The 25,566-nt window shown below is 46.0% G+C and overlaps 1 protein-coding gene across 1 annotated transcript in view; it reads left to right on the plus strand.

Moving 5' to 3' along the window:
- The first annotated feature begins 13,974 nt into the window (after positions 1-13,974).
- GRAMD1C (GRAM domain containing 1C) overlaps positions 13,975-25,566 on the plus strand; it is a 53,503-nt gene continuing 41,911 nt past the window's right edge. Inside the window, exon 1 of the mRNA XM_082304502.1 lies at positions 13,975-14,105. Coding sequence (XP_082160628.1) covers positions 14,058-14,105 — 48 coding nt within the window. The 5' untranslated portion in view covers positions 13,975-14,057. The remainder of the gene's footprint in view (positions 14,106-25,566) is intronic.

Consider the following 25,566-nt stretch of genomic DNA (forward strand, 5'->3'; position numbering starts at 1 on the left):
TCTGCAAGTGCAGTGAGAACACATTACCCGTCACCAAATGGCTTTTTTGTCCTTTCACACTGCCCGACCTTCAGCTCCCACACATTTGCACATGATTTGGAAAATATGTAGGGACTTCTGCTGGACTGGTTCGTAAAGAAATAATAAAATCCATCTCTGTGAAAAGCTACACTGGCCTTTGAAGACCCAAGGCGTGCCAGTCTGGAAGGAGAGTGACTCACTTTATTTTCCTGGACCTGCAGGAGGAGTGGGGACATCAAAGAGGGAGGATACCTCTTTATTCCTTGTATTTCCTGGACCTGCAGGAGGATTTCTGCTTCCTACCAAAAGGAAAAGCAGAGTCTGGCCCAGGGGAGGGCTCCATCCTTTCTTGCAGGGGGCGGGTGTGTTTCTTGGCTTGCGCAGCCAGCTGCCTTATCCCTCGTGCTCCTGCCTCGCAGCACTGGGGACACTGCTGGGGCATGTTCAACGGGACGCAGAGTTACACCGGGCCATCGCTGTTACATCGCCAGTGAGGGTTTCTGACTTTTACTAGTTGGCACACCCGTACTTTGCAAAAGAAGATATTGCTTAGCTGCCACACAGGCTTCAGAGCTGATACGCCGCTCTCCTACACAGGTATTGGCATATTCCCCAGTCGCCGACCACCTGGGAATCAGTTATTTTCATATCAGGAAACTGGGGCTGTGGATAACATTAGTCACGTAAGCAAATCTTTCTTCTCTCCTTTTTTTAAGGGTATTAGAGGCTTCTATTGAGACACTACGTTTCCTTCTGGCAAGAGTAAAACACAGTCCCGTTCTTTCAGGCAGGGGTAGCGACGTTCAAGTGGGCTGCCTTTGCCGCTTCGTTACAAGCCCGTAGGCTGGAGCGAGCCAACAAGACAAGAGCCTCTAAGGGTGGCACAGACAGACGGGAGCCACTGCTGCACCCCCAGAAGCAAGACGTGTCATTTCCTCGGGTAGGTGTTGGGAGCTGGGGGGCCTGGGTAGCTCAGGCTCCTTCTGAAGCACAGCTGACAACCTTGGAGTACCACCTTTAAAATAAGAAGTAATGGCAGGGGAAGACCCAAGGTAGCGCATCAGAGTGTAGAGTCTGAGATACGTGGCCAAACTAAGCGGGGTTTTGGCTGGTGATAATACAAATTTCTTCACAAAAGGCTGGTTTGCTCCTTGCTGCAGGAGGATGCTGAATACACCACTGGGGCTGTCAAAGCTGCAGGAAAAAGAAACAGACTAACAAAAATAAAAATGCCAAAGACAAGATGTACTGAGGCGAAAGCTTTTATTCCGTCTAGAGCTCCATTTTTGGCTTACAGGGCATCAGAAGTTGTTCCACCTGTAGGCTTTGCATCTTCCAGTGACTCCTGTAACGCTGCACCTCACGCTATGCCGAGCAAGAAGGAAGGAGAGCGATTGAGCGATGCAGAGTTAGTACAACACAATAAACTCTTCCGAGGCTTTCTGGCAAGTAAAGAAGCCGTGAACTCTGTTCATGCAGGGGATTTGCAAAGGGATGATGCTGCCTGGGTGGCATCAGCCTAGGGTTGAGGGTGGGCTTCTCGGCAAGGGCTGGGAGACCCTGCCCGGCAAGCAGGGCCAGAGCTCCTGGCCGTGTCCCTGTCCCCACCACGCTGGCCATCAGGTGGCGGCACCGCTCCAGTGAATGCCAAGAGCAGCTCTTCCTTCAGCCCTTCAGGGATGGGATTATTTTTTTTTTTTCCAGCAGGCCAAGCAAGATTTTGGAGTGCTGGGAGAAAAGGTGCAACTCACACGGCTCCCCACTGAAAGCAAAAAGTCAGCGGAGCTCGGTCTGAACCGCAGATCGCATCTTGGGTTGCACAAAATGGGAACTAAGCTTGTTTCAAAATCCAGCCTTCGGTGTCAGTCTACTCTAATGAGACCAGCTGGCAGGGCTGGAAAAAACAGGCGAGCTTTCGGGTACATCAGCCTCTTCTCAGGCCATTTCTTTGGCTCATGTGTGACGAAAACATCTGGTTTTCCCAACCCGATCAGCTGATCTGATAAAAGATATTACTGGGCTTTACAAACCACACCTCAAACACACACTTCAGCTTTGTAGGCTTTCTGCACGTGAGCGGTACAAGAATATGGATGTAAGCATGTAGTTGGCGGGAAGAAGAGCCATCCTTCAGGATGGGGCTGGACTAGATGACCTTTAAAAGTCCCTTCCAACCCAAACTATTCTGTGAACCTATGAACCTAAAAGAACCAAAGGAGACCCAGGACTTCATTAAAAGAAGCAACAACTCTTTGCCAAAAGCGGCAATTAAAGAAGATCCTATCGTTTTTCTATAGGTAACTCATTAGGCCCATGCATGAAGCTCTACCCAACATAAACAACGAACTGTTTGAAAAAGAGATGGTGTATAGAGCCAGCCTTGTTAGCGTTTCATCCACACTGCTTATTTATTTGAACCAGATGCCTTGTCTGAGCAGAGGTAAGCAAATGGCTAATTCCTCCTTGAGTTAAAAAGAAAGGTACCTTTGGAAATAGGCGATTGGGTTCATCTTTCTAGCAAGGGATTGCAGATTGTGGTTCGTGTTCCTTACCTTGGCGAGAGCCTTGTCTCATGCAGAGGACGCACCTCCTCAGCTGCGGGGTTAAAACAATGATCAGAACCACTACGCCTCCGATACCAGCCGCCACAACCCCGATGATGGTTCCAATGGATTCTTCTATACCAAACAAGCCTGGGGGAGAAGGGAAGGTAGAGAGGGTAACATCAGGTGTCGTCCCGGCAAGTATATGCAATGCAGCCAGCACGTTTTCTGCAGTGGCTGCAGAGGAAGCTACTTATTATGATATTGATTATGCCGATGTCTTGTCTGACATGAAATCATGGGCTTCTACGTGGGAGAGAGCATATTGCACTATGGAGGTATTGATTTTTTTCATTCCTTTGTAGGAAGCTGCTATGCTTTCTGGGGATCGAGGGGTAGGACAATCCCCCATCTCCCTAGCAATCTCCCTTAACAGCTGGATGCTACTGGGCTGGCAAAAGATGCTGCTGCCTGAATTAATGGGACTCATGCCTGTATGTTTTATTTTCAAATGGAAAAAAATACTTTGACAATTTTGAGAAATTCATCCATCTCCCCATCTACCTCCAAAGGGGACAGTGGGCAGAGCTCCACTGAAGTCCTTTCTATGAGTCGATGCTCTTTGGGACTGTTGCATGGCAGAGGTGGGATAATCCCATTTTCTTTGAGATAAGAGCATGTCGGCATCCTGGCTTTTTAATTTGTCAGGACTGAAGGATAATTAAGGAAGAGCCTTTCGTCAGGTGAGCACAGTAGGATGGACTGTTACAAGGGTTATGGGACGCGGCATGGAGAGCATCCGTCCTGTAGCGTCGAGGCTGCCAGAGTAGGAGTGTCTCTTTAGAGAGAGGGGACTGGCTGGGCAATGGCGCAAGACTGATCTGATCAGGTTTTAAGTGACTCCCGCAACTCATGGTAGTCGTTTCGCCATGTGACTCACCCAGGAAGGGTAATAAAAGAATGGTTCAAAAGCCTTCCAGTTTTATCTACAATTACAGTACGATCAGGCATTCATTACGCATCTCCGTGGGGTTGTATTTAAGCTTCACTGGAAAATTTGGACAGTTTTGCTACTATATTCACGCACAGATTTCCGAGCATCGGGCCACCCGTTCACAGGCGTAGCTGCTACTCTGTGCTACCTAGCCAAATGGATGGACATCCCGCAGCTCACCAGTAAAAAATCAGTAAAAAAACCCATCCCCTCCTCCCGCATACAGGGAGGTATCCTGTAGCTTAAACCCATTTCTGGGGCTGCTCATTTCATCAGGAAAGTGAGGGCAATAAAGGTGCTGCAGAACCATAACTCACCTTACTCCAAAATATATGTGATTTGCTTCCTGTAACGGACAAGTTAACAGAGTCAGCTCATTTCTCCTTTTAATTTTAGGTAGGTTTTTGAATAGTCTGGGTTTGTGGCACGTACCATTTCTTTGTGAATTATATTTCTCATATTCTCTTGTCCCTTTAACTCAGGCATAGTACAGAAATGATATATTTAATCTTCTCGGGAACACAGAAAGGCAATTACACTGGCCAGGGTGCAGACGTTGCAAGAGTAACCTGCGCTACTGAGACTATGAGATCAAGCCAACGGGAGACCTCATCAGGCACATGACGAAGCCCTTGCAGGGGGGCACGGTTGTCTTGCCTTGTTAGTGCTACGGTTTAAATTGAGTAGTTCTATAAAAATTAGTAAGGGAAGAACTCAGGCTCAAAAGGGCAAAGGCTTAGTGAATCCCAGTGAGCTAGAAGCTTTGGTAATGAATAAGGGGGAAATGGCACTTGCATAATTTACTCTTGACACAGAAGGTGCTCTTTTTTTGTTAATTAGATAATAAGATAATAAACCTTCTGATGTGTTGATTTGTTGGGACTGGGATGCGTTTAGCCTGCACAAAAAGGAAAGCTGCTTTGACATTTCCAGCTGAAAAAGGCGAAGCAAGTTATCTCCTTACTTAGTATGCCTGGTGTCTATTTGCGAGGCTAAGAAAACACAGCATGGCACTTTTAATGCTACTTTGATTTTAATGTGAGTGAAGTTAAGCAGAAATGATATAAAGTGATCCTCGTGTTTATTGTGGGATTGCTTATGTCATCCCGAGTTAAGGAACGAATATGCAAGTCAGCAGGTTGGAGAGAAATAACGTCAAAAAAACGGAGTTTGGAGCTGTTCCCCGAGACGGTATCTTGACACCTGTCACTCATGGGGGTTCTGCCAAACAGAGCTGTGAGTACAAGAGAACTTGTCCGACTGTTTCGTTCTTGGCACCGACTTTGATTTTAGTAATAAAATTATTCCTTCTTTTTTTGGTTGTAGATGCCCCACCTTATAATAATACCTGTGTGACTGTTTAGAGAGGCAAGCCAATCAAAATTAGCAGGCCTAATGAAAACAATCAGAAATGGTCTAGAGCGATTACACTCCATGACACCAGGCCCTACCTGCTAGAGGCCAAAGAGGCCAACTTTCCTCTTTCTGCAAGCGTGTAGACCAGCTTTGGAGGAGAAAGAGGGAGAAAAGAGGTAAATAATATCAAATATTACCCAGAGCCCTCCTGATCCTGAGCTTTGTGCCATCTCCTGTCACCACCTTCCCGTCCGGAAGCGTAACCTCACAGAAATAAATACCGTGGTCGCTGGTTGTCACATTGAGGATCACCAGGGAGGCATCCCCTTGGGACATGTCTCCTCTCAGGAAAACCCGGGAGTTATTTGGCAAGACGGTCACATTGTTTTCTAGCAGGTCCATCTGCCCCTTTTCATCTTCTTTGTACCACTTCACCAGCAGGTCAGTCAGGGAAGGAGGTCGTGGACTGTTAAAGTGGCAATTTAAGACCACAGTTTCTCCCTCTTTGGCTTTTTCCTTGGCTGGTGTTTGAGTGACCACAAGGTGCCACGGCTCAGGGGTTGTCAACAACGAAGGCTGTGCTGCCGTATGAGTTACAGCTGCATTCTCCTTGCTTGCACCTCCACCACTAACACCAACATCTGTACCGGGAAAGAGAAAGAAGAGGAGGGCTGAGGGTGACAGGACGATAAACCTTCCAGCTGCTCCTGAGCTCCAACCAGCACAAAGAATGGCTCCTGGAATGAGGACTTGAGGGTAGTCACTATGATGACGATAGGGATTTTTGTCCTAGTTCCTGCTTAGATTATGTTCGTGTGTACAGAGAGGTCTTCTCCTGATCCTCAGTTCCTTTCTGCTGCCATACTAGAGGAAGATTAATGCCACTTGCCAATGGCTTTGGGTGAAATTTGGAGTTCATTCAGCCACATTCCCACCTGGAACACTAACCTCTTTCTTCCCACCCCAAAAAGTCTCAGGGCCTGATGTTCCTGCCTCAACTGCTTTTGAGGCAAAGCAAAAAATGCAGGTATGCTTACACACAGGCAGCTCTGTCCTGACAAGCACAGTGAATATGTGTGCATCCTAATGCAGCCGCCTGCATCCCGAAACATAATGTGAGGAGCGTGGAAGTTTTGGCATGCACTTCCAGTTTCAGGATAGGAAATCTTGAAATTGTGGGAAGAATCTCCATTGCCAGAGACTGAACCGCCAGCAGATGCTATCAGCAACCTGGGGGATGGCACCTTAACATTCTGCAGGTATTGATACTGAGGGTGCCATCTATTCTCTGTGAAGCGACCACATTGTCCTGCCACTCCTTGTCAGAAAAATAAGGACAACACGCCTGTAGCAGAGATTTAAACCTGCCTTCTCTCACTCAGCTGCTAATCATAGTATCAAACAGCCTTGAGCTGAGTAGTGTGAGTGAAGCTCATTTCTGGAAACAAGCCTGGGCTCAGAAGATGAGAGGAATAGTTGCTGTCTCAAAAAGAGGGAAAAACAAACTCTTAAAAATAAGCCAACAGCTGTCACCAGGAAAGATTTCAGACCAATTTTTGGAAAAGTTTCTTCTGTTGTTTTATTTTCTTCAAGTGCAATAGTCTCCCTTCATGCTAGTCGGTTCGGTCTCAAGGACTGCAGACCATTCCACAGCGAAGGTCTTGATTTTCCATTGTCTGGAGTCTTTTACTGCCATCCAAAGGGTGTGAAAGTCTATTGTCTGGGTCTGCTAAAGCTGCACAATGACAATAGCCTCTCTGTGCTCAGGGACAAATGGCTCAAGGCAATGGAAAACCAAAGCCCTTGACGATCGGTTTGAGAGTTACTTGAGTGGTTCCTCGAGGCATGCTCGTACACAAAATCACGGTTGTATTCCTAGTTATTATTATTTATGACTCGTATGGGAGTAGCACGGACAATGTCTGTCAGACAGCAGGGCTCTGTTGTTCTAGGTGCCTTATAAAAGGATGGTGTATGGAGCTTACAGCTTAATATCAGATGAGAGATAACTCATGGATGCAAAAATATAGAAAATACAAGCTGGCTATGAAACCAGGCAACAGCTGAGCACGTGAAACCCCTTCAGAGCTGTTTGGTGCTCTGTGCTTTTACCTCAAAGTAAAAATTTTGGCCTTGTAACTGGAACACTGATCCATGGGAATTGGATGCCTGAGAATTACGTACCTAAATATTATTGTAGTTTTGGATCGAGTTCCCTAAAATGAGCAGTCCTTATTAAAGATACTGGATGAAATATTATCCTCATGTTCATACATAATCCTACCGATGAGCCAGCCCACTGGAGCTTCTTGGGGGGATCTGAGGTCCAGTTTTTCCCTTTCCAGTGAGATAACAGTGTAACGATGCAGCAGTCATAAAAGTTGAAGTACCTTGACAAGGTACTTTGATGAAGTATGAATTGTAGTTGAAATACTCGACAAAGCTGATGGCAGCTTGACACATTACATTCTTTGTGCATCAAATATTCTGATGTGATATATTTGGTTATTTGCTAGAGTGAATTTGAGCAGTTTTGTCATGAGTACTCTTTTAAATTCTCTGTTCGTTAACCATTATCTCCACTGGATACTGCTGCTTTAGCTAGAGCAGTATGTGCTGCTGCTATCTTGTGTTCAAGGAATGGACACAGAATTTCTTCCCCACTACAGCTATTCCAGCCTTACCATACACACCCCCCTGCAATGCAATTGTAATTTTTATTCCTTTCAGTGATGTAAAAGGTATCGTTTTTACACAGTCACTTAGTGGCATTGAGAACAAAAGCGAGCAGGAACAATGTGCTTTGGTGTTGGTCTGTTCAAAACGAGTTTTATTTGCACCTCCTATCATGAAATAACTGGCTTTGTCATCTGTCTTATCCCACGTCTTTGATTCGATACATATCATGTAACTCACAGCTAATTAGAAAAATCAAAACGCAAGAGGGGCAGGCTGTATCGTTTCACCCCAGCTCTGTTTGGGGGTTTCACTGAGAAGGTCACAGCACAGCCTCTATTTTTTGTTCTTCCTTTCTTTCTTTCTTTTTTCTTTTGTAAGGTTGCAAAACTGGAACACACTAGTTCACTGGTATTCAAATACACAATGCCCTTATCATCCTGGCATCTGGAAGCATGCCATGCCAAATGCCTTGCTGACTCTGCTTCAAAGCTCTTTTTAAGTCAATCGCTTCCTTAGCAGTGATGTGTAGGTCCCCTGTCCTGCGGCTTGGAGGGCTCAATCCCCAACGGAGAGGAATGCAAGGCTTTTTGGTGAAAGCACTTGAGCTAGACAGAGTGCAGAGAAATACAGCATGGATGATCTTGTCTTGACCTGGAAAAATGATTAGATGTTCTAATAGGTCATTGTCATACGAAGTCGGTAGTTCACAGCCAGTTTTCAACCATGAGGGAAGAAAGCTCTCTGGGACTCCCTGTAATGTGACAGCGTTCTCCACATTTGCCAGCACTAACAGGACACCTACTAATCCATCAGCCTCCCCTTTATGTAATACTTTCCCATGTAAGGCCATATCGTTGGCTGTGAATGAGAAATACACAAGGCAGGCTAGAGGAGGTGGGGTGGCAAAAGGAAAGAATAAAATATACTTGTGCTCTCTTCCAGTTCTGGAGCCTCTAATTTACTCTTTGGTGCCTGGAGTAAACCTGAGCAGCCCTGCAAGCTTCTTCTGCCAGCTGCCAACAGCATCGGGGAACCAAAATGGTGGGTGGAGGTCAGTGCAAAATTTGCCCTTTCTAGTTGAGCCTCCTCTCCGTTGTTCACACTCAATAGATGGAGGAGAGCCTGAGGGCAAATAGGGCTCCATTTCCAACCCACATAAAAATCCTCTCATGCTGGAATGACCATCTTTCAGACGGTTTTTTGGACTTTAAAGCTCAACTTCACACTCAGCTGGTGCCATGAGGGTGCTATATAGGCTGTATCCAGCTCCCAGTCGTCTATGATTAAGTGATCAATGACTGCACATTGCTCATCTTAATTTATATGACTTTTGCCCTGGACTAGGTTGGCTTTCGCAAATGGATATGAATAACTACATTGTGACGATAACCGGTTGCTAATACATCAGAGAACTAAAAATAGAAATGAAGCTTCTAGCAATGATGATACACAGCCTTTCTTCTTGAAAAAGACAGGCAAACATACTCTTGCTGAACATTTCTGTTAGCTAAACAGGAATGTATCTATAAAGAAAAGTATGTTCTAATGCAGTGCACAACACTAGATATAGTTTTCCTGCATCCCGAGGAAGCCCTCCGTGGAAAGTTGCTTTTTGAAAAAAAGAAGGGACCCCCTCAAGCCAAACTCTAGGAATAAGCTATATTTCTTCTAATTAAGGAAGGTGGTTTAGTACTCACCCACCAGCAAGAAGAGGAAGAATGAAGACACTGCAGATCTGTAGAGCTTCCCAGTGTGCTGGCTCATAGCTGCTGAAGTGTATGGCCTCACCGTCTCTCCCTCCGGTAGTACGGGCAAAAAAAATATGTGTGTGTTATTGCAACAGGACCTCACATTCTGCCCAGTGAATGTCACACTTACTAAAGTTACCACAGCTCCGAGCTCACAGCGCTCTGCCCGCTGCCTGGATGACGGCCACGTTTGAAGTGACAACAATGACTTCCCGGGGGCTGTTCTGATCTCTCCCAGAGAAGATGCCGAAAATGCTCGGAGAGCAGAGGGAAGAGAATCTGTTGTTTTTTCGCTTTGGCCTTGTATAAACCAGAACTTTGGGCTGAGTACGGAATATCCAGCTATCCAAAAGGGGACCTCTCTCCTGCTGAAACCCTCCTTAGCGGAGGTGAGAAGAGAAAGAGCGTTGGCTTCACGTTCCGAGCAGCCGGACTCCTATCATCCTAATGCGCCATGAAAGGAACTTACAGGAATTCACTATCTTTGTGGCTATATGCACGCGGTGTTTACAGGTAAAATGTATTCCCCAAAGCATTTTTTTTTCAGTGCAGAACAAATCCTTTTTCACCAAAAGGTGATTACTTAAACTCCATTTAAGTAAAGCTCGTCTACGGCACCAGGGTGGAGGGGAAAACTGCTAAAGCGGGTGGCCTACCTGCAAAACTACAGGTGTGCTCTGGAACGGAGTCTGGGTTAGCTGCAGCAGCCCCAGAGATGTAGCAGCCAGCCCCGCCAGCAACAAGGACCCACCAAAAAGCCCCCACCACACCCTAAGGAAATCTGTCATCATGCTACTGTCATACGGCTTTCTTCAATACGCTTTATAAATTCTGTGATCTGCGTCTTTGCCTGCGGATGCTCCACAATAACGGCTTCGAGACATTCCACATCCGACTTGCAAAACTCCGCCGACCAAACAACGTCAAGAGGAACAACACGTGCCCCGAGTGACCACTCGTTGCTCTAGCTTTGATGTGGTGACACCTGCATCAGCGAAAGCAGGATAGGCTAGAGGGAGTACGGCTAAAGGAACCTAAAAAGGAAATATTTCCTCTCTGAAATGGGTTGGGAGAATGGGAAGACCTGGGATTACCAGGCAGAAAGGACTCTGAAGTAAAATACGTATTAAGAAGGGAACTGGGACCAAGTGCAGAGCAAGCTGGCACTTCAGTAGAAAGCTGGAAGGTAGATTGTGAGGGTCTTCTGGAGGAAGTACTGCCAAAGCGGTAGTGAGCAAAACCAAAATACCTATGAGAGGAAAAGGTTAGAGGAGTCAAAAACAACCGAGTTTGAGGAGGGAATAACCAGTAAAGCCAAAGGCACCTGGCAGATCAAGAGGAGTTACCGGCTAACAGCGCTGGCTGTGACTGCGTGTGGGAGACGTCCGCGTGGGAAGACGGAGCTGGACCAGAGGCATTCCAAACAGTGGCTGTTTGAAACCCAAGTATTCGGTGTGTTTCTAAAAAAACCTTCAAGCGTGTTGTGATGGGCATACTACCGTGGTTCCTGCAAACGCTGTTTATGTTCCTTTTACCCTGTTATAGTGATTCTCTTGTGAATCCTCCATTAAATAGGACATGCTTGAGCAAAACTGTCAGGCCAGCCAGCTTTTCACTGAGGGAATACAAAAGGGTTTTAGTATTGCTGGCAGCCATCACTTGAACGTGAAGCTTCTCCCACTTGGATAACCCACTATGAATCACAGAGAATCTCGACTTTTGGACAAAAAGTAAGTAAATTGGTCCCCTGAGTGTTTTTGAGAAAAGCCGGAAAAATGTGAGCTTCACAGGTCTGAATCAAGACAGCAAGTGACAAAAATGAAACAAAAGACACATTCTTTTTTAAACTTGCTTGTAAATTTTGGAGACCCAGAGTCGGTGGTGTTAGAGCTGTCCTGTCCGGGCTGATGGCTGGGAGGGGACGTCAGCCACAGGGACTCCTGTCACTTTTGCTAACGTGTCAGCGGGCAGATATGACAGGGCCCAGTGATGTCCCTCCACCCACTTGCTGGGGAATCAGTGAGAGAAAAGGGATAGCAAGAAGAAACAGCGCTGCCACACCAGGCTGCTCTGCGCCTCCTTCCCTTGGCTACCCATCCATCCCTTTTCATCACCTACCAGCCAGCTACCCAGCAAGGCAGAGGTTTCTTTTAATGTCACAGGGCTCTTTTTGCTTCCTGCAAGGTGTCCTGAGGGTACAAATCTGCAAGCCATCATCGCTCCAGCTGGGTCCCCCGATTTGAGGGACACCACTTGGTGCTGACTTGGGAGCCCAGCTTTCCAAACCCCTGGGTGCTCCCAGCGTGGGCAGAAACCACCCGGCGCTGCTCAAGCAGCTTCAAAAACGAGAGACTGGGTTCCCTGAGATGGGTTTCGCCACCACTTATTTATTTTTCAGCCCATCCCCTGCTCGGCCTGCAGCCAGCCCGCAGGGCAGCGGGGCAGAGGCAGGCCTGCTCCCCTGGAAACACCCGTCCGGTGCCCGCCGGCTGCGGACGCGGGGTCGGGCCCTGGCCGGTCCCTCAGACCGCGGCCTTTCCCCTCAGGGCGTCGCGGCCGGGCCCCGGGCCGCCGGCGGAGCTGGCAGCCGAGGGCGGGCTTTCCTTCCCCCCTCTCCCCCTAGGTGTCCCCCGGGAGCGGCGTTTTCCGCTGAGCCCCAAACCCCTCTCCGCAGATTTTAGGAAAGGCTTTGGCTGCCCGCCGGCTGCTTCACCGCCCGCCGGGGCTGTGCGCAAGCGGAGGGCGGTGAGGCGCGGGGCTCTCCCTCAGGAGGGAGGCAGCTAACGCCGCCACCCCCCCGCCTCCCCGCAGCCAGGAGTTTTTCCTGCCACACTCCTCAAACTTTCCACCGGCTCCGAGGCTCCGCAATTAACCCTTCCGCAAGCCGCTGAGGAGTTTCCCGAGCTGGCCGAGGAGGGTACCAGAGGCACCGCGGCCGTCTCCACCTCCCCCCGCCCCCCCCCGACGGCTTCCCCTCCTCAGGAGCGGCGCCGCTCGCCCTTGGCAACCGCCCCGGGTTCGCGCCCCGCGGCCCGGCCGGCGCCTGCCCCTTTAAATGGCGGCCGCGGCCCCGCCGTGCGCCCCGCTGAGGCAGTTGGCGGGCGCCGCGCCGCCCTTGCCCCCCTCCATGGTAAGCGCCGCGGCCGCGGTCTCCGCGCTCCTCTCCGGCCCCGCCGGGGGCCTCCATGCCCCCGGCCGTTGCCCTGCCGCGGGCCCGCCGCCCCGACCCGCTGGCGAGCCGGCGGCGGCGGCGGGCTGCGCAGGTAGGTGCGGGGGGCGGGAGCCCCGCTCCTTCCCCCGGGCGAGGGGGCGGGCGGGCCGAGGCCGCGGGGCTGCACCGGAGGCTCCGCTCCGCCGCCACCCCTCATCCCCATCCCCGAAAGTTTTTTTGGGGCTCGGCGGGCGCGGCCGGGGGGTGGCGGCGGCGGCGGCGGCTTCCCCGGGCCCGCCGAGCGCCGGCGCTGTGGGCCCCCGGTGCGGAGGGGCTGCCCGCGGCCCCCGCAGGGCGGGTCTGGGGAGAGACCCGGCCGCCCCCGCGGCAGCCGCCTGACTCCGGCGATGTGGTGGGTCGGGAGCGGCGCTGGCGGGGCATTCGCGGCTCCGTGGGCTGTGCGGAAGCCGGGGCGGTGAGCAGCAGCTGGGGGAAGTTGCAGCGAGTCCCTGTGTCTGCGTGGAAAGCCTCCGGAGCGCGGCCCGTCTCTCACGACACGGAGCCCGGGGTGCCGCCTCGCCTGCTGCCTCGCCCCCTTGGCTTCCCTCGCCCCCAGCCTGGGCCGCGGGCTTGGCTGGAGCCCCGGGGGGGCACTGGCCTGCTGCTGTGGGGTGCCGGCACCCCAGCTGGCCGCGGGCATGTGTGCGTGCCAGCAGGGCTTTGGTCTTGAGGCGTTCGGGACCCGAAACCCAACCTCGTCTCTTACTGATGGATCCTGTAGTACAGGTGGTGGTACGGCTAGGGCCCTGGGCTGGTTTTGTCCCAGTTTGTTAGGTGCCTTGGGACAAGTGTCGTCTTCTGTGGCTCAGTTGCCCTTCATAAAGTAGAGCTGACCTCCCAAGCAAAGAGTATTGATACCAAGGGAGAGTGCGACAGAAGAGTGCTTATCTTTATAATATGTGATAGGGGTACAACTATTTGCCTCTGAAGCATTGCGCTGGTATTTATATATGACAAAATACACAATTCATAGTGTAACTAACATGAAGTATAAATATCTGATGTATTTGTATTATAATAATATGTGTCAGTCCTCTGGTGAATGCTACACCTGCGTGACCTTTCGCAAGGTTTGAAAGGCCCCACAGGATCTAGAGATGTGCCGCACGTTATGCGCCGATGTCTCTTGTTGATGTTATTCCAGCTGTAAATGTCTGTGCAGCTTCAATGTGCAAGTTGAGGGGCTGCTGTGGAAATAAAATACTCTGATAAAACCATAAGTAATAATTAAATATAGTATACTCTGGAAAAAATGTAGAATCAAGGAAAAGGCTGTCAGAGGGAAGTGTTTCCATGCCACTCACCTTGGTGAAACTAGCATGTCAAGTTTCATTTAATATATAGTTGTTGAATGGATTAACCGTCTTCTTATTTCACCTTTCTCCTCCGTTGTTGAATTACATACCTTGCGTCTGTGTTCACAGGAAGTTCATGAAGTGGATCATGGTCTTATTAGCCAGCTACTTGCTGATTCGGAGGAGACTCTTAGTTCGTGCACAGAGAAAATGCAGGGTCCTGCTCAATATAGCTGGAGTGCTGACTGGAGCTTTTGGGTAACGTGTTTTATCTTCTAACCTGCGTTTTATTTATAAATATGTGTATGTTTTAATTTATATATGTGTGTATATGTACTAGCTTTATATCCACTGTTCTCAAGTTGCTTTGTAGTCATGAATTAGTAAAGCGTTCTCCACCCATGAAGTGAGGTAGGTAATTTTATCATTATCAGCTTACTAAAGTGTAAGCTGAGACTGAGGGAGGGTGAAGTTGTTTACCTGATGTCACGTACCAAGTTAGGGACAGGACTTCTGCCTTCTGTGCCCGGTCCTGTCTCCCAGTTCCTTGCGTGGTTCATTAACCTGTCCAATGTCTCTTTATGCCTTTAGAAAGAGATTGTTGATGCTTTTTAACAGTAAGGGCTGAATTTTGATTCTCAGCGTTGGGTAGTTCTTCTGATGTGCTTTCCTAGTGTCTGGTTTTTGTCAAGTAAACACATTTGTTTTCCGCAAGAGTAAATAAGCTTCCTGTGTTCTGCGTAAAGAATGGGATTTGTGAATAAGAAGGGCAGAAAGGAGGAGAGGGAGATGCCTCACTGAAAGTGGAGGGTGTAATAATAAATGCTGTCTTTAATACTCTTCTTATGCTTTTGATGGATTTCTCTCTTCCCCCCTCACCCCCAATGCCATGAGAGAAGGTAAATTTACGGGTGTAGACTTAGAGCGTGTGTTTTGCTGCTAGTTTGGTGGATGAGTTGCTGCTGTTAGATAGGAAAGGGGAACGCTTGTGCGCACAGGTGCCTGTGCACAGGCAGGGTAACACCCGATCTCATGAGAGACTTGGATTCCCTTCCTCACAGCTCTGACAGTCTGACTCAGGTTCTGCATCAGGTGGCCTCAGTAGATTGGCGTGCTTCAGCTTGTGCATGGGAGCATCATCTGGACTACCGTGTTCTTGTCCTGATGAGGTCATCAGAGCGTTCATTGTGCTCAGCAGGTGAAAGATTAAGTAACTAGCAAAGGCCATAGGGAATCTGTGGCAGAGCTGCGAGCAGAACTGGGGGATTAGATTTCCCAACTCCTTATTTATAAATATCTAGCTTGTATGTCTTTTCATTTCTCCTCTTCAAACTAAGCGGATGCCCTAATGGTCGGAACGTTGATTTTGCATCTCGGGCCCTAGGACAAACTTCCCTCAAAATGCATGTGTACTTTTAAACTGAGCAACAGTAGTCGGGAGGCAATGGAAATGGGACAGGCCGAATGAATCCCAGTAGGTCGTAGAAGTGTGTTGCTAGAGAGTGAGTGCTTGGATCGTTCAGTATTTTCTCTGCCGTTCTACAGCAACAAAGACGATACAGGGCCGTTCTGCCTGTGCCCAGCTGTCTCTGAACTCGAATCGATAGCAAATCATGCTGCGCAGGCATTGTAACTGCCAGCTATGCTCTCGTTAGATGGCAAATTAGATTGTGTAAACTAACTCTTGATGGTTTGTATACAACCGTTAATGCAGTTGGTAGTTGATGTGAGGGAGAAACCTGTTTAGGTCTTGGGGTCAGTTTGTCGGACTTGGAGTTAGCAACTCAGTCTTCCCTTGATAAGCTTGGCAATCTGAAATAAAGTCAGTAAAGTATAACATCTGAAGAATATAACTGTGCTATTGGCTTTGCGTTTTTAGGTTGAGAGATACATGCTGAGGGCTAGAAGTTTCTTTGAACAGAGCTCTAGGCATGTACGGTGCGGGGTATTTTGCGTCCTTGCGGTGCCACTTTCCGCTTCCCGTAGGAATGCGTGCCTGTAACTTCAGGGGAATGGGATTCTTCAGTGCAGTAGTGGCTGCTAAAAGAGTGTGAGGTGTTCTCCGGTATGATTAAATGGTTGCCTTCCGTCTATGATTTATTCTTCAAGACCTCAGTATTTGTTTGAAGTTAGCGTTTATCTGGTTCTGCAAATATGACCTTGCAGTTAAAGCAAAGGAATTGTGTAAATACTTGCCTCTTGTAAGATAGTGCTGTGGCTTGTAAAGTTCTAGCTATACCATTTACGTCACTGATTAGTTTTAAAAACCTCTATCAGTCTGGTTATAGGAGGCTGTGGTACTCATTTTCTCAGCCTCAAGGGGACTGAACTTAGAAGTAGCAAGAGGCAGAAAGTCACAAATTCAAGGCAAAAATTAAGATCTTCTAATTAAAACGTTATGTCTTTGGCATCTTTCCCTGCTCTTCTAGACAGAAAATGTGTTTTAATAACTTGCATGGTTCATGATCAGCTGCTGAGTATATAAACAAATCATTAAAACTCCCTAAATACTGAGTCACAGTAAATGTGTAGGTGATAACACGGAAGGCAGCTTGTTGCAGTGTGCAAAGCATGTGTCACTAACATTTGGCAATGGATGGTCTTAGTGTCCTGTGGCAGGTGTGGATTTGTTACGCTTATTCCTACTTTTGAGTCAGTAGAACTAAGGAGTTGCTTCAACAGCAAGGCTAGCCTGCGGTAGCATCCGGTGATCAGCTTTGGTTGCCTGGGCTATTTGCTTTGAGAGGCTGCACGTTTCTGACAGCTTCGGTCGCTCCAAGGATTTATTTTTTCTAAGTATGTACTCTTGCTTCTCTGATGATGGAAACCAAACGTGGATGTTAGAGCCTGACTGGTTTGACTTCAATTTTTCATGGATTTGAGTGGGAGTAGGCGATTGTGCCATGTCTTTGGAAGTCAGGCCAGGTATCATGAATGCTCAATAGGTGCTGTGAACACATGTAATTAGCAGTAAGCTTGGGTTGGGAGCCTCTGGGATCTAATCTCGTTCCTGATTGTGGTGAGCAGGGAGAAGGAAAGGTAGCAGAAAAATTAGCAGGGAGGGAAGAAAAGAAGAGAAACCTACTATGCATAATTTTTCCCCATCTCTAAAAAAAACATAATACTTTGGATAGCTTTACTGGAAAATTTTGAGAAAGAATTTTTTTTTTTTTTTAGTACTGTAAGCAATTTTTCAACTGGTAGTGTTACTAACTGCTGTTTTTAAGGTGGGTGTTTTTTTGGGTTGGTGTTTTTTTGCTTTTGTTTTTTTTTTTTTTTGTTTATTTTTTTCTTTGAAGATCATTCCCTGGAGTTGGACAAAGCTTGACTTTATTATAAAGTCATTGGAGGAAGAAAAAAAGCTTGCTTGCAAACTTAATCTCAGGGATTTTCCTCTTTACTGGAACCTGTAAAACTTGCATCTACTTTTGATTAAATGGTTCTAGTTTTGGCAGCTGCAAATAGAAATGATGAAAGGCAAAGATGCTTTGGAAATTAAGTTACATCTAGAAGCCCTATCTCAAGATTCTGAATTCACTTTTTATCCTTTTTACACTCTTCATACTGAAATATAATTAAATGTAATATCCTTGGAAGAAGAAACCTGTGAAAATCTTAAGTGTTCTACTGTGATGAAGATGGTATGGAATGAGGAAGCTAATGAAAAGGATCTTTGCATCAAGAGTGAGGGTGTTCTGTCTGGGGACTCTAGTTTGTCTTAATAAACAGTCAAAGAATGTTCACGTATGTCTGCAATAAGAAGAATGCCTGTGGAAAGAAAGAACAAAAAAGTAAGTCCTTCCCTTGCAATGAAAAGGTAGGTGGAAAGAGTTGAAATCAAGTGAGCATCTCTCAGAAAATGGCTTTTATCTGGGAGGCTTGTTTAAGAATTTGAGGTGAGGTGCTGTTTGAAATGTGAGGTGCCAAGGTGTTGGAAAGAAAATAATAAAAGAGGCTTTAAAAAAGCAAATTTGATTGCAATGTAATGTCAGTTTAAAGGGTTGGTCAGTGTGAAGGAGTACGACAACAGAAGCAAACAAATGATACCGTGAAAAGTGAAAGTAAGCCTTTTATTTTTCATAATAGAAGAACACGCGAGGTTGCACAAGATTTGGAAAAGAATTTTGACAAACGTGGATTTGGTTTCTATGAGAAAGAGCTAGTCGGGGAGCGTGTGAGAATACGTATGCCAAGAATATGATAAACATATGACTCAAACCTGCACAAGAGGGATGCAGACACACATTACAATTTGGAAGATAACTTATTGCAGCACAGATACAAGTTGACATACGTTGGGGCCCGAGACTAACAAGGGTTAGATGAAATATTTCTTGCATCTGTAGTTGTTTGAATGCTCCTTCTACCTTTCTCTGAAGACTCATGTTCACTCCGGGAATGGTTTACTGGGCTTGTTAAATCGGTAACTATGTTTTGGGAGACTGATACTTAAGGCCCTCTGACAGTTGCTTCATCTCCTGTGTTGTATACTTGGTATGTTACTTCTGAAGAAAGCATTTCTTCTCATCTGTGCCTCCAAATGCTTGGGTTGTGAACGAGAGACATCACTGCTTTTGACATCGTAGAAGGATTTTTAGCCTCCTTTTTATTTGCTGGTATGAAGCAGTCCGCTAAGGAGGATGAGAACTGGATAAACGCTGTAGGTCTCCGAAGAGAATAAAAATCTTAAGCACACTTAACGCTGTTTTTTCTGAAATGTCCTAACTTTAGTATAAATAGCATTTGCTGTACTTGTAGCAGTGATACATTGTTTGTTTACCTATCTGGAATCTCTAGAATAGGTGCTTTTTTTTTTTAGCCCTGTGATAGCACTGGTTATACAGAAGCAGTGTTTTAAAATGGTAAGAAAAGATAAACGATAGTTCTGAGTAGCCCTTGAACATGGCTGATTAGGCGAAAGTGTTTTTCTCACTTATTTTCACCCTGGGAATCTCTTTATTGCTGTTGATGCAGCTCCACACTGAGCACTGGGGTAGATCTGAGTGCCATCGAGTTTCAGCCTGTTCCGAACAAAGACTGACAGTTGGTGCCCTGTCTGAATAAGCTTTCCCCAGCGGCAGCAGTGAGGAGTTCTATAGAATGTGAATTATTATTACACACACCTAAAGTATTAATCTAGAATCTGAAAGTTAAGTTTAATAGATGAGGAAGAAAATGCTTCAGATTTGTGTGGTTTACTTATTTTTGTAAGTCACTGGGAGCAAAACCATCAGAAATGCAATATAGTTCAGAAAAGCAGCATGGAGTTGGCTGACTGATAATATCTGTTTAATGAGAGGGGAGTTTGTAGCTCATGGAATGAAAGCTTTAAAAGGCAAATCTAGGAGGTGGACGTTTAGCTCTTTTTTGGTCTCTGGTTTGGCTACAGCTGCTTTGTTCAGTATCTCTGCAAAGAAGCAGTGGTGTAAGATTGTCTTCAAGTCTGCCACAGGTGAGCTACTTGCATCCCTTTGCAAGGGGATGGGGAAGATGACAGGTAAACAAAACTGTACAGGATGTGATTGTTTAGTGGTACATTTAATTAAGTCATTAACAGCAACTAGGAGTAGAAAATTCTCCAGGAGATACTTAAGAAAAAAAAAATAATCAAAATCTGAGGTCTTTTGTTGAGGTTTAGATGATTTGGGACACATACTTACCTATCCGAAAACGTAAGAGCATTCTAGACAAGAGTGTATGGCTTTTCTGCTCATGACTACTCTGGAAGTTATATTTTGTCTCTGCCTATGCGGCAGATGGTTATGCACTAATTGAGCTATGTCAAGATTCCTTGGTGATATCGGCAGCGTTTTAGAAATTACATGGAGGAAGTGGGGCTTTTTTAGGTAGTGCTTTTTTGTTGTTACTGAAGTTGCTTGCAGAGTCAGTAAAGCCTACACTTGGGATATTCATGCACAAGCTTTAACTTCGGTAATGTGTTCAGATTGTGTATTTGTTGCTGCAACCTCCTAAAGCCCCTGGGGAAATGATGGATAAAGTCATTCAGGACTTCAGCTTGCTCATACAACTTGTCAGCTTCTCCTTCTGTTTTCTGCTACGCCTACCCAGCAGGACTCAAGGTATCACCCCTTGTTCAGAATGAGTGGAGGTATGTGATCACGAACCATGCTGTGTATGTAGCTCTGATCAGCTTGTACTGATATACGTCTCCCAATAGCTGACCTTTTGCCTTCCATTTTTGTCTAAAGTTGAAGAAAAATTATGTATCGTCTGCCTTTGGTTCAATCAAATCTGGTAGCATCTTTTAATATAGAAATGACTAACAGTAAAATATGTGTTTGGTTTCTAAGGTAGAAAAGGACGAGATCAAATTAGATATTTCACAAGTAAAATAATTTTGAGGCAATTGCTTGGTGAGTGCTATTTTCCGTGTAATTTCAAACGCAGTAGGGCTACTCGCAGGCTTAGTGAGATGACCAGTGTAATTTATACCAACACAGTTCACGTCATTGGCTACAGTCACTACTGCACTAACTGTGTAACTACTGTTGTAGTTTGTGTAATACACTCCTACAGGTTTTCACCATAGTCCTGATGCAAAATATTTATGTATCCTTCCATGACTTGCTGAAAAGTAAATGGTACAGATCAGTTATGAAATCTGAAGTGCTAAGTGAAAGTGGAGTAAATCTTTTGAGAAGTTGTATTTTTTCAGAATATATCTTGCTCTCACTCTTACTCCCAAGAGGAGCGTTTGTTTCCTTCATGACCTTTTTTCCTACCCAATATTTGGGGACTGTTACTAAACTTAAATACAGATTGGCAATGCCAGAGTCCACTTCTGGGAGAGTAAGGAGGGAAAAGTGCAAGTGACGTACGCCATTCTTTCGCTTCTGTGTTGAGCTACTTCTGTGTTAAGTGATGTTGGTGGGACTGTGTTGCAGGTAAGGAAGGTGAGAGTTCAGAAGTAATGTCTTATAGTTACTTTATTGTATGAGGTCCCCCTCCCCAAGTCTGGATTTTTTTTTCCCCCCCTTATTAAATGGATCAAGTAAGTCTAAAGACAAGCGGTTTGAATTTTTTTTCATTACTTAGGCAGCCTGCAGTGAAATATCAGGTGAAGGAACAGATGTTCTTAACAAATAACTTTGGCTAATTGTTTCGCACACATGCTGTAGGAAGAAATATGAGTCAGATGAAACGGCTGTTCAGAAAGGAATGTATTTTTTTTTATCCAAAAGGAAATCATCTTGACTGAGCTTTTAATTGCCTTTGCATCATATTAGTTAGTACACTTCTGGCTATTGAAACCTGGACAATGTAGTTACAGGACTTGAAATTAAACTGGGGGGCAGACAGATTATCTGAGCTAAAGGATAACCTGGTGTTGGGAGGGTAACAAACTCATTTCAATTGCACAATGTTAAAATAGTAACTGCAGAGTTCATACAAACACACTTGGTTTATTTGTGTTAAGTTTGTTTTAGGACTTGATGTATCATGGGATTTTGGGGGGGAGTTTTGTTTGGTTTTTAATCCTTTAAGTCCTTAAACAAACCAACTTTCTTTTTTTCTTTTTTTTTTTTAAATCCTTTTAGTGATTTTATCACCAATCCTTGTGATAAAGTTACTAAAAAAAAAAAAAAAAAGATTGCTTGAATGCTGCATCTTTGAAGTCAGAAAAGTAGGTACAGATCCATAGGTTTTTCCCTAAAATGAAAAGGAGCTAGGCACTTAAGACTCTTCTGAACTTGGCTTGTACTGGTGTCTTGGGGAGGCAGTATGAAACGTGGCCTCTGGCAGAGGCATTATAGGCATAATTTTACAACTAGGTCCAAAGGAGTTATTGCTGGCTACGGATGGTATTGATGAGGATGCTGAGTAAATCTGAGGTTGGAGCATCTTGCCTCCTGGAAGAGCTAAAGGTACCTTAATTTCAGGTTCAGAGTTGGGGAAGATTGTTTTTCTGTGGAAGTGTCCAAATCTCTTGAACTTTTTGCTTAACTTCCTTATTTAAAATTTAAATGTTTGTGTCACCCAAACTCAGAGGTACTTGGTAGCAGTTATATAAATAATTGTATTTGAAACCGAAATTATCAGCCTTATTGCTAATTGCAGACTTCCAGACTGAGGTGTTAATCAGCTGAAGGTGGCGTTATCTTATACACAGGAAATGCACTTAAATCACGTTATGCTCGTGCTGCTTCTGAGGCCTGAGTCACGCTGGCACCCAGGCTTTGGCAGGGCCTTTCTGAGATCGCCTGGAGTCCTCTTACTGTCTTTCTGATGGAAAGAAACCGCCAATGAATATTTTTCTATATAGATTTGCCTCACAATACCTTGCAGCTCTTTCAGCACACAGATTCCCTGTGATGTATGCTGGCTTTGCCTTTGGGAAGGCAGCAGAGTTGCCTGTTTTTCTGGTGAAACTAGTTCCTGCTGTTTACATATGTAGCTGATCTTGACAACAGAACTGCGGGCCATCTAAAGCGCCACCACCCAGCGAGGTGCACAATAACAACCGCTTAATCCTAGAGCAGCTGTGGCTGGCAAAATGACTGTAATTGGACACAGTGGGGCCATATTTATCTTCTCCTTTCAGGCATTCAGATTTCAATCTGATTATATGAGTGATTAAAATGCCTTGAAATGCATTTTTCTGTTTTCTTCTTTCCGCTTCCTCAGTAGGGCTGTGCTAGGAGAGGGATCTCTCTTCCCTGCTGTTGAGTGAGTCATTAGCTCTATCTTCAGCCAAGTACCCAAGGGGATGCGATGTGTAGGAGGCTGGGCCCTCAGCGCGCGAGGTGGATGCAGCATAGACACCTGCCTCTTCTCCTCTAGCTCTGAAACCGTATGTGTGCTGTGATAACTTCTAGGGACCCCGTCTTGCAGCTGGGGATGGGTGGGTGGTGCCAACAAAGAGGGGCTCCACAGCCCGTCACTGCCCTGGTGGTTCGTGGTCTGTGCGAGGTGAAGCTCGTAGGCAGCCTGCTGTTTCCGAGGTAGTCCTCCTCGCTTCCAGAACCGTCCCCTACACAAACTGCAGTTGGAGCCTGACTTCATTTAGTTACTCATAGAAATGCAGCAGACAGGTCCTAGGTAGGACAGATGGAAGGGGACAGACAGCACAAAGAAAGCAGAGTAGATGCGTGCCTGCTGTTTTCACAGCAGGCAGAGAGGTCTGACGGGCATGCAAAGTCCTGTCTCCCTTATCTCAAAGTGGCTGCTCTGTGCCTACGAAGAACTGAGCTCTGGGCGGCTGGTGAAGGGGTGGATGATAGTGTACTCATTTTGGGAGCTTGGGTGTGCGTGAAGCGTGCCCTGATCTCCTCCTCTCCCTGCTCTGGAGCTCAGACTGAGGAGGTCTCTTAGCAAGGGCTTGACTGACAAAGCGGACAATGGTCAAGCCTCGTGTGAGAGTAGATTTGGGTGCACACAGAGTTACCAGGTGTAGACGTACTTTTATCTTTAAGCATGGTGTGCAGTCAGTGCATGGGCTGTAGCCTTTAGTGACGCAGAGGAGGAGCGCCGGGCATTGAGTGCTCCTTTCCAAGCTGGTGTTTCCCTGGTGATGGTGCTTTCCTCGGCTCTCTCCTTTGGGACTTCTGTGAACTTGAAACGACCTATGCTACTGCAGTCTGCCTCCCAAAATCTGTTTAGATAATAGTGATTTTTAGATTGGAGCTGGGCAGCTCTACGCCCCCCCCCGCCCTTAAGTTTTCTTTGACCGCTTGCTGCAGCATTTGTGTGCATGTTCTGCAGGGCTAGTGTGTTTCAGCCTGTTTTCCAAGCTGGCACGCAAGCAGAGGCTGGCAGAACGCTAGCTAGCTCTGCTGGATGGTGTCCAGCACCGGCTCGGAGCAAGTGGGTGAGCGAGGGGGGAGCCGTAGAGGCTGCCTGAGGGTTGGCCGCAGATTTGCATGGGTTGGAACAGGCTGCAGGCAGCTGGAGGAGGAGGTATGTGTAGGGGGTGTGTGTCTTCTGACTTTACATTAGCTTCATGCCTCAGTTAGTTTTATTTCTGAAATGGAGCATATGCTTTGCTCCTCACTGTACGTGTCAAACTTGAGATTTTATATCCAACTCAAGAGTTCTTACAAAAGTACATTGGCTTCACCATTAAAAAATGCTTTCGAACGCTTATTTGGAGAAAGAAAGTACTGAATACTACAAAGCAATTGCTTCAGAATAAGCAGGGGATATTCTCAATCCAAACTTTTTTTTTTTTTAAGGAAAAGTTTATAATACTACTAATGACAAGAGGCTTTCTTATCATTGATAAGGAGGCCCTCTCAGCTGTAGCGTGTTCCCAGGAGGCTTGTTTTTTTGTATGCTTGAAGTGTATTTCCTCCTGTGTTTGCAAGATGCATATTCAGTAGGTGCTGTTCCCTCTCGATAGAGGGTACTTACAAAAACTATATCCTGAGCTGTCATCTGGTAACGTGTGTAGTTAAATTGCACTTCCATTGAGTGGAGAATAGAGCTCTGCGAGGTTAAATATAGACCTTGTTGGAATAGCTTCAGCTGAACCCTGTTTCAATGAAATGTAATGGCTTGTGAAATTGAGCTAATTCTGGTGGGATCTTGAAAGAGAAACTTGGGAGAGGTCCTCACATGTTTGAAACTGAAATACTTTGTTACAAAATTCTTCCAGATCTTTTCTACTGTTTTCCTAATGAACATTAGGGGGGAGAAAAAAAAAATCTTTAGCTGGTTGTGCAACTTAAAAGTATTTCTTTGGAGAACTTTACATCTTTCATCTTTTAAAGTATTAAGTCTTTGGGTTTTCTTCCTGCTTGGGAAAGAAGCCAAACTTAAAAATTATTCACAAAAAACTGTTATTTTTGTTCTATTTCTAATTATATAACCTGACGTTAGCAGCATAGTTCCCAGTATTTCATATGATGCTAAATTTTCTTGTCTGTCAAAATTGTAATTGTGACAACTTTTGCTTGTGGATTTTGTAGGCTGTTTTCCAAGCCGGCTCCACCATGATTTGATATTTGTACTTATATAGGCAAAGCTCAAGTACAAGCCCTCCTTTCCTGCCCTTGGAAGGACAAGGTGGCTGGTGAGGTGCAGGAGATGGCCAGGCCTTTTGTGAGCGGGATTCCAGTTCAGCCGTAGTTCATGTCGCACCGTGGGGTAAACAGTTGTGATACAGACCTCCCTGGTCAGTAGTCGACCAGAACTACTTTTCAGAAAAGCACGGTCTTACCATGTGCCAGGTCAACGATGGCTTGGTGAGGTGGATGTCCACAGTGGAGCTGGTGAGGGCTGGCCTACTGTTGAGGTGCTGTGGGACACAGCGCTTTCGATTGTGCTAGACCCAGTCTTTAAAATAAATAGGAGCAGTCTCCCTTTAGGAAATACCTAATTCAGTTTCATGACTCTGGGTGGCAAATACTTTGTAAGTGGGCATCCGATATTTCAGAAGCTCTCCATAATGAAATAGTTCTGAAGAGTTTCTTCCTATGTGGATTTTTGGAGGCTACTGGTGTTAGTGGTAAATAATAGTCTGTCTAATGTTTTTAGTGTGCCTGCCCATGCATCTGTGAGAACTAGTTACTAGTAACGCTCATTTCAGGGGGACTAGGGACTCTGTCTTTAGCCTTGTTTATGGGATCTCATAGGATTTTAAAACAAACAAAAACAAACAAACAAAAACAAACAAAAAAACCCACCACCCCCCAAAAAAAAACCCTGCAAAAACCCCAAACAGACAAAGAAACCCCTAGAAAATAGAGTAGCTTGAGTA

The sequence above is a fragment of the Platalea leucorodia genome (assembly GCF_965183815.1).
Source record: "Platalea leucorodia genome assembly, chromosome: 2".
NCBI lineage: Eukaryota > Metazoa > Chordata > Aves > Pelecaniformes > Threskiornithidae > Platalea > Platalea leucorodia.